The sequence below is a fragment of the Falco peregrinus genome, chromosome 10 (genome assembly GCF_023634155.1).
Source record: "Falco peregrinus isolate bFalPer1 chromosome 10, bFalPer1.pri, whole genome shotgun sequence".
NCBI classification, from domain to species: Eukaryota; Metazoa; Chordata; class Aves; order Falconiformes; family Falconidae; genus Falco; species Falco peregrinus.
Window position 1 is genome coordinate 16,727,911 of NC_073730.1, and position 15,581 is coordinate 16,743,491.

General features: G+C 38.6%; 1 protein-coding gene across 8 annotated transcripts in view; it reads right to left on the bottom strand.

Moving 5' to 3' along the window:
* Positions 1-15,576, bottom strand: part of RPAP2 (RNA polymerase II associated protein 2) — a 51,495-nt gene extending 35,919 nt beyond the window's left edge. For 7 of the 8 annotated variants that reach the window (XR_008749072.1, XR_008749070.1, XR_008749071.1 and 4 more), the window contains exons 1-10: positions 15,479-15,576; positions 14,559-14,604; positions 13,495-13,609; positions 12,787-12,885; positions 11,685-11,750; positions 10,378-10,466; positions 8,071-8,106; positions 6,269-7,205; positions 5,852-5,946; positions 4,281-4,361 (exon numbers count right to left, since the gene is read on the bottom strand). Coding sequence is in view for 3 of the 8 variants with exons in the window: in XM_055815739.1 (XP_055671714.1) it covers positions 4,281-4,361; positions 5,852-5,946; positions 6,269-7,205; positions 8,071-8,106; positions 10,378-10,466; positions 11,685-11,750; positions 12,787-12,885; positions 13,495-13,609; positions 14,559-14,604; positions 15,479-15,536 (1,622 nt within the window). In the remaining 5 variants the exon portion in view is untranslated. Of the gene's footprint in view, positions 1-4,280; positions 4,362-5,851; positions 5,947-6,268; positions 7,206-8,070; positions 8,107-10,377; positions 10,467-11,684; positions 11,751-12,786; positions 12,886-13,494; positions 13,610-14,558; positions 14,605-14,928; positions 15,000-15,478 lie in introns of those variants that run through there. The other variant, XM_013299036.3, reaches the window with a different exon arrangement.
* Positions 15,577-15,581: the final 5 nt, after the last annotated feature.

Below are 15,581 nucleotides of genomic sequence, written 5' to 3' on the forward strand. Positions count from 1 at the left end.
TAAAAATTCCATCCCAAATGACCTCCCAATTTGCAGTGCCCAGCCTGCAAAGAAAGTGAAGTCTGATACAGAAGTTGTAGAAATACAGGGGAGTCCAAGGTTAAGGTAACTAGTAAATAAAAAAAGTAAACCCAAAAACCACAGAGAAAGAGCATACACAGTTGATTCTACTTCTTTTCTTTTAGATGTCTTTCCATTTAACTACCATCAGCTGCAAGTTTTGCTACCAGAACGCCACTAGCAAATGCTGGCCTGATTTTTAAACAGCACCTGCTGTGGCAGCAGATCTAAGCACAACCCTAAGTGTCTGTACAAGAACGTGGGACAGGGGCCACAATGAACTTGAAATTATAGGAAAGAAACTCAGCAATGCAGGAGCTCGCCACCCTTTCCTCAGCAGGATTGCATTTCCCGGGATTTCTAGGAAACAATTTGGTAACAGGAACACTGTCCAACGGGGCATGGCAGATGGACACCAGGTTCATTATGGTGAATTGTTATCCCCTAACAGGCCCCCAGCATCACGTATTATGAATAAAATGCAAGAAAATGTAACTGCTTAACATAAAACCATCTTTTTAAAGTATATTTTTCTTTATACCTATTTATAAATTATAGTCTTGAGTGTTATTTCCTTCTAAAGTTTGGTTATCCTTACAATGAGAAAATACTTGTCATCTGTGAATCTATGAGCTCAATTTTTAACATGTTGCTATGAATTTGACTAATAGCTAGTAGCATCAAGTTATTGGTACCAAATGTACATCTCGTGAAAAAACATTCGCCTGAACAGGTCCATACTTGCTGTCTTTGTTTTACCCAGTATGTCCATGTTCTTACACTGGGAGAAAAAGAAAAAAAATGTGCCCCAAATGGACAAGATTGTCTTTCTTCCAATTTACAATTTATCTTTGCTGCAAAGTGAAGTCATCAGCATGTTTGCAAATGAAGCAGCCTCTGTGTTCACACATCTGGATTCTCAGGTGTAGGCTTATTTGACTTCAAGAATCTGACCTGTTAGTTTGGCTGTTTGCCTATTCTGTAAGGCAGCAAGCTGACTTCATGTGATTAGGACAAAGTTGTGACTTTAGGGGACCTCAGCTATCTACGATTTTTCCAGTATTTGCACCAAGATGAGCGAAGTTTAACTAATCCAGGTCAGCACAGGCAAATACTAAAGCACAGACTGTTTTTCTTCAAGCTTCAACTAGACCAATTTAACCATAAAAGACAGCTCCACTATGCCCCAAAAGAGAGCAACATATTTACATACTGTAGTATAATTTAGTTTGATGACAACCAGCCCAAATAAGCTACTATTCTAACTTCAGGCTCTCTTCAAGAGAAGCCCATTTACTTGAGAAAAGATGATTAATGTTCTGGTACTTTCACATTTCCATACAGAACATTGTCTATCACAAAGTATTGCTAATTGACTTGAAAGCCAGAACTTAAAATTCCACTTAGTAAGGGTAATAGGTAAAAGCCTATTAGTGAGCATATACACTAGATCACATACACCCATGATACATACTTAAAAGCTAGAAGATTGTCTTGGAAACAAGGTAAGACAAAGCTGTAATAAAAAGTCTTGAACACATCTTTAGGAAACAACTGTATCATACTCATTGAGAGAGCTCAATGTCAATGACGAGCTCCATAAAAGGAATCAAAATACTTGCAACCGTAAGATAGAGATGAAATTCTATTTTCAATATGAAATATTGTGCTTAAAAAAACCCCACCAGACTTTCACAAACATAATCGTTTAGCCTCAATTTATATATAAATAGCTAATTTTCTCTTGATCTTTTAACAAAGTGCTCTTACACACTCTGGAGAATTATTTGACATCTCAGTTTTCGTAACAAAAGCTTACAGGCACTGAGGGACTTTGTTTGGGAAGAGCTCTAACCATTCTAAAATGTCTCTTGAGATCCCTCTAGTGTGTTTCCCAGCAGTGGTGATTGAATAAAATGCTGCCCAAAGGAGGCTGAACTGCAAGTGTTCCTTTAAAAACCAATGGAGCTGAAAATCGTTGTTGCTTAGTTCTCCACATGCTCTTTTACCCTTCTTCAGCTAAGCTCTGCTACAGCCATGTTTTTTATCTCCTACCCTCTTTGGCAAGTTCTTCAGCCTGAAATATTTCCAGTACAAAAAGCAGGAAAGAGCACTAGCATTTGTCGGTGCTCCCTACATAATCATTAAGCATTTTAATCACACTAAAAAGAAAGTAACTTTTAAATTTCTATACCCTGCAAACATAAATACTGTTTAAACTTTATCCCAGGTCCCCCTGTCAAAGCATTCAACCTAAAATCAGACAGACCACTCATATTAAGTAAATTTAAACCTACATACAGAACTGGAAGTTCAAACCTATGCTTTCATCTTAACATCCATGAGCTAGCTTTTGTGTATCAACAGACCCTCCTTCTTTCATCTCTGATATGGAAGAAAGGGCCTAAAGGTTTGTATTACTTCCCTATTTCCTGTATTTTTGTATTATTTTACTATCAGTGACAATAAAACTCCACTTATGTTGATTTCTACATATATATATATATATCTCAAAGGCACTTACAAATTCCTGTGTAGTGCCTACAAATGTAATCAACCATTTCCTGCCCAAAATGCTGAATTTCTAAGGAATTTATCAAGAGTCTTCACAGTAAGACAGCCCCATGAACCTGCTACAACTACCTTCACCTTACTTCCTAACAGAAGAGACTTAAAAACAAACTCAGAAGTGTTACCTCAGGGATCAGAAACAGTTCAGGGGAGACTGTTAAAATATGATGAATTACTGCTACATGAGCCAGGTATTGGGATCAAACTCCAAATTAATCAATTTGGTTCCATTCTGTAAATCCACAGATTTTATATACATATATGTATACACACATACTATGTGTTTTCAGAAGTCCATTTTGGCTTCAAGGTTCCTTTTCTAGAACTTCATATTCAGGCCACATTGTTTTTAATAGCAAAAATTATTTAAAATAGAAGTTCTGCTTTTGAAAACCTCTAGGATTTATTACATAATCAACCATATAGAAATAGATTGAAAGAGACCAAATGTAGTTTTTCCAGTTCTATACATCCATAAGACAAAGCTACTAGTAAGCATTTAGACTGCAGAGCAACAAAACCGTTTTAAGTTTTGTCTCTTAAAGATCTTATTCCAATAATAAGTGTATATATGCAGTATATTCATGCTGCCTAAACACAACCAAAAATATCTTCCCTGGTTTCAGTGGTGGTGTTAAAATAAAAGGTTCATCACAACTTAAAAGACTGCAATTGCAGAATCAAGTTCAAACATTAACAATTCTTTCTAATAAAAGAGATCAGGCAGAGTCACCAAAACAGAAAAGAGGATCTTCCATAGTAAGAAATCCTGCATATAAAGACCTGTGTTTTAGTGGCATCCTTCCAGACATCAGATAAATCATAAGGAATAAGGCAGGCAGAGCTGGGTTTCTATTCACCAAAGCCTAGATGCCCTGTGGCAAACACCCCATGAATGAGTTTTGGAAAATTTCCGTGTAACTTCGTGCAGGCTGGGGATGTGGGGAGAAGTTTCAAGAGTGACAACATCCACAGAGTTAGCAACTGTTGTTGCTGTCTTTCCTGACAATACTTCAAGACGCAGAACATGATCGAGGTCCAAGTTATGAGAGTTCTGTCCCAAAGAAAACCTAAAAATGTTTGGAGAAGTTACCAACATTCTGTTTTCCCTTCTTTATCCTAGTGCCTCCAAATACCGTCTTTAGGGCTTCTGACTGAAGCAGAAGCTTCATCTGTGGTGACAGCATGTCTGGTAGGTCTACTTCCCTTTGAAATCAGGAATACGATAGGTCAAGCTGGACCTTCTTCCTGGCTCTAGAAGTTAGTGGTAACAATTATTAATCACATTAAACCCATTTAGCCTGGCTGTAGTGAGCCAGAGCAAAAGAAAGTGACAGATCTCAGAAACTCATGCCTAATAGGAGGTGACGAGGTAGCAGAACCTTTAAAAGACTCACCATCATCCTCCAGAGACCACTGGCCTAGTTTTTAAAAATCTACAAATACTCCTGGTGACCTAGCCACTGTCAGGAGCAGGGAAAGGGTTGACTTGTTAGTCCACAGGGAATGTGACATTACCTACATTTAACACACAGCTAGAAAAGGGCAAATCTGCAATGGGGCCCTCTCTGTGCCCAAATCACAAATCATTCAACAACATGTTTAATTAATCAATCAAGAAGATTATCTAAATAAAGATCAATACTCACCGGAAAGTTTTGACAAGATTTTTTAGCTCTGTGTAAACATCAGCTGGGGAAATCTGAAGAGGGCCCAAAACTGTAGGTAATCTAGAAGGCAAAAGACAATGGTCAATATACATTTTCCTCTCTTCCTCATTTCTTCAAGTAGTACTTCCACCAAAGCTCATGAAAATTAATAAAAAGAGATCAACTTCTATGCAGCAGATCAGGCCAGTAGTTTACATTTCAGGTTCCTCTGAGTGGTGTTTGGGCAACACCTTCACTTTAAAACAGCTTCTTCTTATAAATAAGCTCTAGTTCACTATGAACGTGGAGAAGAAATTATGGTTTTACATGCATACTCTTATTAACTTCACAGAATTTCAGTTCTGACAAGACATTCTTACAAAAAAATTAAAGTGTTTAACATTACGAGGATTAGAATTCCAGGCCCCATCAATGTTTTGAATATTTCTATTTACTTGGTTCAAAAGTAACAATACAAAAGGAAACTACATGTCTAAATGAGGTTTGCAAAGAGAATGTATCTGCTAATCTCAGACTCAACATAGATGCAACAGAAATAACATTCCACTGTACACCTGATAGTTGGAATCACGATGATAGCAGGCTACTGAGAAAATTTCGAAAGAAAGAAAAAGAGCTACTGCCTCCCTACTTGACTGTGTGTAAAAATTGACACAGCCCACAACAAACCGCTCACACTGCTTAACTAGTAGTCAGTATCCCCAAATGCTGGAAATAATATGCATTGCTTTTCACATTTAGGATGAAAATTTTGCCTCTATTTACTTGTTTAATAGTTAATAATGTCTTGCATTTGAATATCCAGTTATTTACATTTATATGCACATATGCGCATGGTGCATCAATATTGCTGGAAGAATCAAGACTTTTGTTCTCGTTTACATCTCTACATATTTTACGGAACTGAACACAGGACTCCTATGATGCTGGGCATATTCATATTCCCACTTCATCTGAACACACCAAGAAATCATGGCTTTACCAAAATGAAAACTGTCTCTCTTACTTGAGTGGGACAGGACTACTGAATCATCTCATGACATTTGAAATGATCAACTAAAGAAGTGGATAGTAAAAAATAAAGCCTTTGAAGAAACTAAGGAAAAAAACCCCAAAACATTCTGTCTTTCTTATCCTCTACTCATGGAATACCAGATTTTTAAGTTCAACAGAAATTTTGCTAGAAGCTGCAAATGACTAATAAACTTGTAGAAACATCTGAATAAGCAAACTGCTTTACCATACAGTAGTCATCCTTGGAATCTACGTGACATTGACACCTAAGAAGGGACAGGTTTCTTCTAGACAACAACTTAGTGGTGAGATTCTAACATCTACCTCACCAGGCTCTGCAAACTGACACCTGCAACTATATCACAGATGACTGTCTCAGAAATAAATAAGTTCTTTAGGGCAGTAATGAGTTTAAATGATGACTAAAGCCACCAAGAAAAAGCCAGAATGTCCTTGCATAGTGTGTTTGTTACTTAAAATGATGATGATTGTGCACCAACCTCAACCTGACATATACCAAAGTAAAGGATACTTACACTTTTCTCAGTTTGTCAAGGACAATTCGCTTTCTAATCTGCATTTGTGCATTTGAATCAACAAGTGGGAAGGTGAAATCTTCCTGTTGATCATCCTGCATTAGATAAAAAACTTTTAACAGCTGTAACCTAGTCTTGAATTAAAGTCAACGCATCAAAATAGTCACAGCTTACCAATAAATGTTTAAACATAAGAAAACTCTTTATCTCTGAATAGAAAAAAACCCCAACCAGTAATTTCTTAACGGACAGAAAAGTTTGCTTAATCTGACCCAACATACAGTGTACAGCTAACGTACTTTTCCCCTTCCCCGGGCTAGATACTTATCTACTTAGGATGACAGAAACAAAGAGCTTGCAATCGTTGTTTGAAGGCAGGCTTTATACAGCCTTGACACTATTCCACTGGACACTTACTCTTTCTTTGCTTGGATGCTCCTCTGCCTGTGCATGTGTTACTGCCTCTTCAGCCAAGATGTACTTTCCTTTATAGAACTCTTTTACTCGGAGTTCTAGAAACTCTGTTTCTTCTTTTAACTTCTCGTAACTAGGCACAGGCTTAACTATTCCACCTGGGCCTGTGAAAGGTAAAGAACAGTTCAAACTGTTTTCAGACTCCCCTACAGCAACAGTGTTAAGATCATCAGCTGTATCTAAGTCATCCTCATCAAGTTCTTCGTTCTCCTGGTTGGCAGTTGAAATGCTCTCTGATGAACACAAAGAAGTATAGTTTGGGCCATAGAGAAATTTTAAAGTTTCCTCAGTTCTCCACTCCTTAAGTGTTTGCTTAAGCACGTCTAATAAACTTCCTTTGGAATTAACTGGATGCCTCACCTCAGGTTTTTTACAGTCTTCTGAGTTAGCGAGTGTTCTTTTAAGATGTTCTGCCCCTCTTTTGCTCACACCTAGAAAAACTATCTGTGAACCACAAATATCTTCACAGTTTTCTGAAGCACTTGATTTCCCCAGAGTAGTAGTTTTTGAAGGCATTGCAGTTATTTTATCATGAACAGAGCAAGCACCTATTTCTTCTTGAGCATCTAATTTACAATTAGACAGTAGTTCAGTGGCTTCTACCACATCTGACTCTTCTGTTTTAGGGCTGGAACAGACTTTCTGAGCCTGCTTCTTTTTGAGGATGCTGTTTCTGTGCAATTGCTGTGCAAGACTGGCTGAACTTGACTGACTTCCTCGTACGACAGAAGAAACAAATTCTTGTTCAGTATCACTACTACTGTCACTGGCTGCATCATGAGAACCAGATTCACATGGATTTGAAGATATCCTAGGATTTTCAATGTCAGATGCTTTAATTACTTCATCACGTAGTGTCACCTCTTCTCCAGACTGTCCACTATAACAAAACACAAGCCATCTATGAAATAAAAAATGGGTGTTCCCTGAAACATTACATGAGCTTTTCATTCTCATGTAAGGAAGATAAAGAAAGCATTTTTCCTTTGTAGGAGAAGTGTACTTTTTTTGCTTTAAGAATCATAGCTGCTCTTCCAAGTCTTCTTGAACTCAGAGAGCTGTTCTGCAATCAAGATAACAGGTACAGACACTATTCCAAGGAGTGAGTTCTCAGTTGCTTATTGGCCATTAGAAAAGAATAGTAAGCAAGGTAATAATTAAAGACAACAGAATAATATAAGACTTAGCATGACAAATAGTGCCATTTTAAAATGAAAATAGTCATCCTAAAACATAAAGGAATATAGCATGCTAAAAATCAGGGGGATGGCAGAGCTGTTTTCAGCAAATGTTAAGTTTGCCACCTAATGGCCAGGTGTTGCAAAAGAAAACAAACAAAAAGTTGCAATACACAGCAAGGTGCAGAGAGATGACAGAGTAGCATGATTTCATTTCAGTTGATATACAGATTTTTGATTAAGAAATACAGAAGCTTTCATCACACATAATTGGTACCATTTTCTTTATAAAGAATAGCTGTTATAAAATATGCAATGTACAAACAGTGTATTTGTTTCAGATTTCAACAGGCTCAAATTAAGATATATGGGCCAACAGCAGCTGTACACTAAATCGTGCAGATCAAATATTCTGGTTTAGGATCACAAAGGAAAAAAACCTTTGAGTAGGTTCTAATAAGGTTTTTTCTGTAACACAGGAAATCAAAGATTCCCCTTTCACCTGATATGATACTAATATTTCTAACTGTAAGTGCATATAACAAAAAAAATTATTTTTCGGTGTACCTCTGTCCCTCCTTCAGCAGCTCTATGTCTGGTGGTCTGCAAAAAGATGACACAGAATCAAGATTTTCCTGCTCAATCAATGCTCTTGAAATACACATTAATACATACAATACATAGTTGATGCTGGAAGGGACACCTGGGGATCTTCTAGTCCAACACCCTCTGTTCAAAGCAGGGTTAGCAAGAACAGGTTTATACATACATGTTGACAGAACAGGAATCATCTGCCTGCAGAATGATGCTGTTACACTGAACAACATTTAACAGAATCAGCAAGTCACACAAATGTTAGTCAGAAAGGACCTCTGGAAGTCCCTAGTCTGACCTTCCTGCTTGTAATGCAATTGTCATTAGCACTAGTTTAGGTCAGCCACAAATTCATTAAGTTTAAATCTTGAAAACCTCCAAAAATGGAGATTTCAAAACATTGCTGACTATCCTGTTTCATACAGCCATAACCTCAGTGCAATTTTTCCCCCGCAATGTCCAACTGGAACCATCCATGTGATACTTTATGGCCACCATACCTTATTAAGTTTTCTGCTGTCAAGCAAGAATAGTTTGGCTCTGTAATCTTTGTAACGTTTTTTCAAATACTTGTAGGCTGCTTTCAGATCAGTCTTTGGTCTCCTCTTCAACCAAGTAAACATACCAAGACCCTCATAGCTCATAAAGTTCCTATTGCAGTAACAAACCTGGACCATTTATATGAAAATGCTCCGTATTAATGCAAAAAATATGAATATTCAGGATATCTTTACTTTTTTAAAAATACTACTTTGTTAAAAATTAGGGTATCAAGTTATACTGCTTTAAGAAAACTGAGTTCAAAAGGTTTCCAGAAACTCTGAGAAATATTACTAAGTAAGTGCTGATAGGTGTCTTTCCAAAGCTCTATTTTCAGTTAATCTGCTTCAATTCAGCTACGAGGCATCACCACAATGCTATTCATTTTATCCAGCACTAAATGCTGAAATCCTCACCCACCTCTCCTATGAATGAAAGAAAACCTTTTAGGTGTGCAGTGAATGCAAGTCAATACACTAACACCTCTCAGACAGTACATAAACCCCCCCCCAGATTTAAAAAGATGAAAGCTGCACCTTTCATATGAATGAACTGAGTTTGGAAACTAAGGGGGATAATATACAATGAATAACATTATTAACACCATATAACTCTTCTTCAGTTTTACTTGGAGGTTGTAGTGGTTTTTGTCAAAAGAATTTCAGATGTATATACGATTATCAGTGTGTGCATATGTACGTGACTGTGCAAACAGATACACCTAACCATGGACTATGGGGTTTTGTTTGTTTTTTGAAAATACTGCCTCCTCCCCACAACACAGCATAAATAATAAACTATGTCAAGTGTATCAGAACTACAGACTTTTGACGTTAAGAATAAAGGGAAATTTTAGAAATACTTTAAAGATGACAAAACAATAGCACAGAAATACTGGTAAACTTACTTAAACATTTTATGAAGAGACGTTTTACCAGCTAAGAATCCCTCAGATCAGATCTGGCTGCTCTAAATCTCTTCTCTCACTCATCAGGTATTTTGTACGACTGATCTGAACTGTGAAAATGAGCTCACGCATATAATTTCAGCTAGTTTCTTTTGCTGAAAACCAGGAGACCATGAAAAGTAGCATCTTGGAGAACGAAAGCTGAATAAATTCAGCTGAATGTTCTCCAGGCAAGTATTTTTTGTTAAACAGTGACACCCATTGGCTCTATTAATTATTTGCAAGCCCATGTTTCCTAAGGTAGGAACATGGGCTGCATCACAGTGTTCCAGAATGTGTATTGCAGTAACAACAGGAAATGGGTAATCTGAAATTTAGATAGGATAAAGAACCTCTTCATGTTACAGCCTGCTTTCAGGTCAAGCACTCACAGCCTAACCTTGAGCAATGCCAACTGCTGTGCTCAAATTAGAAAATCTCTTGTAACAGAGTAAGAGGAATATATCCTGTACTTTATATGGTTTGTAAAAATCCAATCCTAATAAGTACATTTTAAAGTTAATACAAGTTGACTTATTTATGATCAGTCTGCCCTCTAAATTGATATGGTCATGCCCACTAAGTATGAGTAGTACTGTCATGTCAATTATTGTGATCAATATGGCAACAATACTTTTAAAACAAACACCATGCTAAGCTAACATGTTAACATGAGTTACCTCTGCTTCAGCTGAATCATTTTGATGCACTGCAGCTAATTAATTAGCATTGCAGCTCGCACAGAGAAAATAATACTCTCAAAAGGAGCAACAAATGTATTAGATTATACTTACTTTTCTTCTTCTCTCATCCATACCGGACTTTTGGAAATTTGAGCTTCAAAATATTTAGATGCTCTATAGCAGAAGTTGCTGCAAAAGCACTGTGAACAAGAGAGAAAGCAAGAAAATATGACTAAAGACAACTTTAACACTCAAAGAAAGGTACAAAAGTCATTGTTCTTTATGCCTGTAAAATTAAGTACTAATTCACATTTCTTTTTAAGCCCATGACCAGGTTTTTAATTCATCTGAGAAACCAAACCTGTTAAATAGGTCATCCCACTCCCCACAAGCCACTTTAGTTTCTTTTTTCCCCACTTCTATGCTTTTTGGGCTTTTATTACATACTGAGAAGCAAGCCACTGTTGGATTCTATATAACATAATAATAATTTGAAAAAAAAAACCCCATGAAACTGTTCAAAGAGCAATCCCTAACCCAACAAGATGGTCACATAGTTTAAAAGACATGCAATAAAATGCAGGTGTTTAATAATGAAAATTTTGGATAGCAAAAGAACTTGCATGTTTTGCAGTACACAGAACAAAACCTAAGATTTTACAGCATCTTTGAAAAACTAACTTGCACACTTGCATTAGGGAACAAGACAAAACATCCTACTTCTTGGAGTCTTGCCTGGTAGCTTGAGAAAGCAGTTCTCAGAATTTTGTGTATCCCAGACTTGAAACCAAAGGCAAGGAATGTATACTAGCAACACTGAAGAAATTTGTTCCAAAACTAGAAACATTCATCCTACAATTTAGCATGAACTGTAGATGATTGCATATCCTGTGAGCAGGCAAGCAAGACTTTTACGCAGCCACACACATGAATATGCTTCAAGAAAGAAAGACTTTGTGAAGAGATTTGAGAAGTCCTCAAAGAAGAACCCTAGAGGCAGACACACTAAGGAATACATAATATGTAACTTGTATTACACCAGGGCAAACTTCAGTTAAAGAAAAGGATGTGCACTTTGACCCTACTAAAGCTCACTGCTATACTGGAACAAAACCGACAACACTCCTTCACAAATGTCTTTAACAGATCAGCTGTACCACATTCAAATGCTACCCAAGTAAAACTTTCCATATTATGTTTAAAAATCACAAAAGAAAATAGGTAGGGTTTTGTCTTTCTGAAGAAAGCATCTAGAAACTGAAATGAATGAAAACCTTTATATTCTAACAGTTTGTAAAAATTTCCTAAGAATCAAACATATTGGCTCTGAATCAAGCCACTATATGAATGCTGCTACAAAATGTATTTCTGGTTGAGTCAGTATTAGATACATTTTAGAAATAGACTTGTTACCATACCTTTCTTTCAGTGATATCATAAACTCTGTTCGTTTTTGTTGAAATTCTGTACTTCTGTTTTGGCACCTAAAACAATATGCTTTTGTCAGCATGACTGTCACTTCCATCATGACTTTATAGAAAATTAATTCTTAATTAATGTATTTTAGTATGTGTACTATGCTCTGTTTTAGCCAAACTGCATACTACACAACCATCTTTTCTCTCAATTCTTTTGACATTGTACCTTCTCAGATTTAAGAATGGCAATTTAATCTTTAATCACTTACGTTTCACACTCAATAGAACACAACTTTGGATCAACAAGAAAGTCAGTGCTAAACATAAAACAACAGAGCTGCCATGGCAGAAATTTTACTTATGTATAAATATTGGGCTGTTACACACAGGTCCTTCTTTAATCCATATCTACTTATATGCACGTGACACTATACTGTCAGAGAGCCCACCACTACTCAGACAAACCTAGAGAGGAAATTACATAAAATATAATACAGTTTCAAAGTGAACTTCTGTGGGGACATATGAAGTCCAAAACAGTAAAACTTTTTGTACTCGAGTACTTTTTTTTCCACATAATCAGGTGTATCACAACTGGTATTACATCACAGGTTATGTAACTGAACTGTGAGTTCTGCTTACGCTCTGACATACCATACCTAAGTAAGTGTGACTATGATTTTGACACAGGCAATGTATATTTTTAGGGCAGATGTATATACATTCACATAGTAATATCCCTGCATTACATTATTTTTTCACGTCAATCCTTACAGAGATATGCCATTACACTGAAGAAGGAACAAGATTAGAAAGTTTCTGTATGCACAAAGGAAGGCCATGAAGCCATACTTCGTTCATCTTTATTACTGTCAAAGTAGATGCTAACTGATTCTGTCATACAGTAATGCTGTCAACTGATCAAAGTTTACCTTTTATTGCAGAAGGATTACACTGAAACGGAATTATATGATGCCTGGCCCATTACTTGACAGTATTTTGATCTATGTTTAATATTTTAAGTGTAAAATTATAAAGCAAATGCAAGGCAACAAACATTGTGAAAAGATTCTTATAAGAGCATTAATAAAAAGCTACTTACATTTTCCAGTTTATTTTGACATAGAGGATATCCACATAGCTTGATGATAGACCGTTCATCAACAATGTCTTTATAGTGAGATGGAGTAATGAATTTTCCCTAAAATTACAAGAAAATAGTTCAACAACCAATACCGGAAAATCTGTCATTTTTTGTACTAAAAATATCTCATAAGAAAATAAATGTTTAAGATAAAAGGGTAAACCGGGAAAGAAGACAGACATATGCACTTCTTTTTACATATACAAAAGCTTTGTAATTTTGCCTCTAGTGTGGCACCTATTTTCATAATTTTCCTCTAATTACATGTTTTGTAAGCCTATTTACCAGGCTATTTACAGGACTAATTGTCATACCATTCCAGCAAAACCATGCTGCCAGATAAACTGTGGTGCATTAGAGAGACTTCATCTAAATTCACAGATGACATGATATAGACCTAAATTTTTATACTTCATCAATCAGTCCAGAACCACAGAGACATAAACAAAGGCTGTGGTAATAAAGTAAGGATTCATAAATGTATAGTCCTGCAAAACTAGGGCATGTTTTCACAGCAGAATCCTTGAAAATAACACAATCATCATCAGAGCTGACGAGAGAGGGAATAAATGGTTTGTCTCCTTTAAACTGCAGCAAATTGCTCCGAGTATTTAAAAAAAAATTGAACACTAACATATAAAACAGTATAAAACTTGAAACACTTACAGAATTCAGAAGAAACTCTTCAGTAATATTCTCTTCCAGGAGTTGTTCAACAATATACAATGCTTTTTTCTCAGATTCAATCTTCTTTCTCATAGCAGCTGCCAGAGCTGCCTTCCTGTAACAGCATAGACACTGAATGACACAGAATGCAGATTTCCATAAACAATTCTCCAATAATACCTTTATTTCTTTTTCTGAAATGTAGTAGCTTACATTTTTCTGCATTGCACCGTGCTGGCCAAATCAGGCAACAAGTAATTGGACTAGTAATTCTGTAATAACCAAATTATTGGCTATTGCTTATTACAGCTAGTTGCCAACTTTGGTTTGCATTATTTCCACTCCAGTCAGGAAAAGTATTGACTTTTATTGCATTGCAATACTTCTACACAAGGTTATGCAACTCCACTTGCAAGAGCGGGAAACCCAGAAGCGGCTGGACAAAGGGCCTGCGACAAACAAGAGCCTGAAGAAAAGGACTGGGACAAGATGAGTGTGAGGGTACAAAGGAAGCAATAAACCAAACACATCCCACTACAGTAGTTTTCCTGAGTCTTGCCACTTATTCTATGGTCAGCAAACACCCAAAGAGCAACCATCCAGATGTCTCCGATCTCCATTTAGCAGTGCTTCCCAAAGGTTGTCAATGCACAGTCATTCTGCTGTCTTAACCAACCGAGATCTATGCTATACACCTGGAAGTCTGGCTCTACTACAGAATCAAATGAATATTCAGGTAATCATCCATGGCAGAAAGTGTTTTTTCCTCTCAAGTTTGGTTTTTCAAGCGAATAAAGAAAAATGGCAGGTATGCAAAGAAGTTAAGATGGCAAAAAGCAAGCACTACAGCTAAGGAAATACAACTATGGAGGTTAGATTTGTAAACTGTCCGCGTACTAAACAATGCACATATGTGCACGCTGTTAGAAGTTACATAGCATCACGCCGGACAAGTCTGTATGATGTTGCTAGAGAAGGCAAAAAACCACACAAGGCAGAGAATGTGATTTCAACGTGAGGCCAAACAACAGGAATGCCACATATTGTTACGTCAGAAATTGTACCTTTGAGCAGCATCTTCATTCTTCAGAGCAGCTGAAAGTTTATTCCCTAAAAATAAAAATATACAAATGCAGAAATATAGACATTAGTGTACTTTCTTCCTTCAATAGGGGAAAATATTGGAACCTGAAAAATATGAAAACCACTAAACTGTAAGCATAATCAAGAGATCTGCTTAGAAACTTGCTTTTGGTGGCAGAGCGCAACTTCAGTAAGCTAGTCAACATTCAGCAGCTAGTCAGACACACGTTTTGTAAGTGTGAGGACAGACAGGCCCAGCTCCCTCCATGTCCTCCTCCACCATGCTCTGTACGGTCAGAAAGCTAAAGGAAAAGTAACTCCGGCAACAATTCTGCGCCGCGCCGCACTCACCCTGGCTTTGCACCGGCTTCACCCCCGCACCCAGCGCGGGCACACGCTGCCCCTTCCCTCAGCTCCACCGCTGGGGCCTGCCCCGGCCAGGGCCCAGCCCGCCGCCGCCACCCCCGCCGCCACCGCCACCGCCGCCCCCGCGGGCTGCCCCAGCGCTCCTACCGCCCACCGACGGGGGGGGGCGGGCAGCTGGCCCCTGCAGACAAGGGCAACAGGGAGGGAAAGTAACGGACCCTGGGGCTGCCGGCGCTGCAGAAACCAGGGGCGCAGCCGCCGCCGGCTTGAGGGGACAGTGGGGGCACTCGCTGCCCGGGCCCCGCCTGGGCAGACCCACCGCCGGCAGCCGCCGCTCGCCAGCCCCGACTACGCAGCCAGCCCGGCCGCGGCCCACCGAGATCGCGGCTGCGTGCCCGCGCCGCCGACCGCGGCCGTCCCGCCGCTCCCCCCCCCCGGTACCGCGAGTTGGGCGAGTCCGCCGCGCCGGCCTACGGGCACAGGGAGAGCCCAACGCGCCGGGCGGGAGGGCCGGCACGCACAGGCTGAAGCCTACCTGCGTGCCGCCGGCCGAGCCTCCCCTGCGCGCCGCCCGGCGGCTTCCTGCCCGCCATGCCGGCGGCTGCCCGCTCCCGCCCTCTGACCTCTCACCCGGGAGG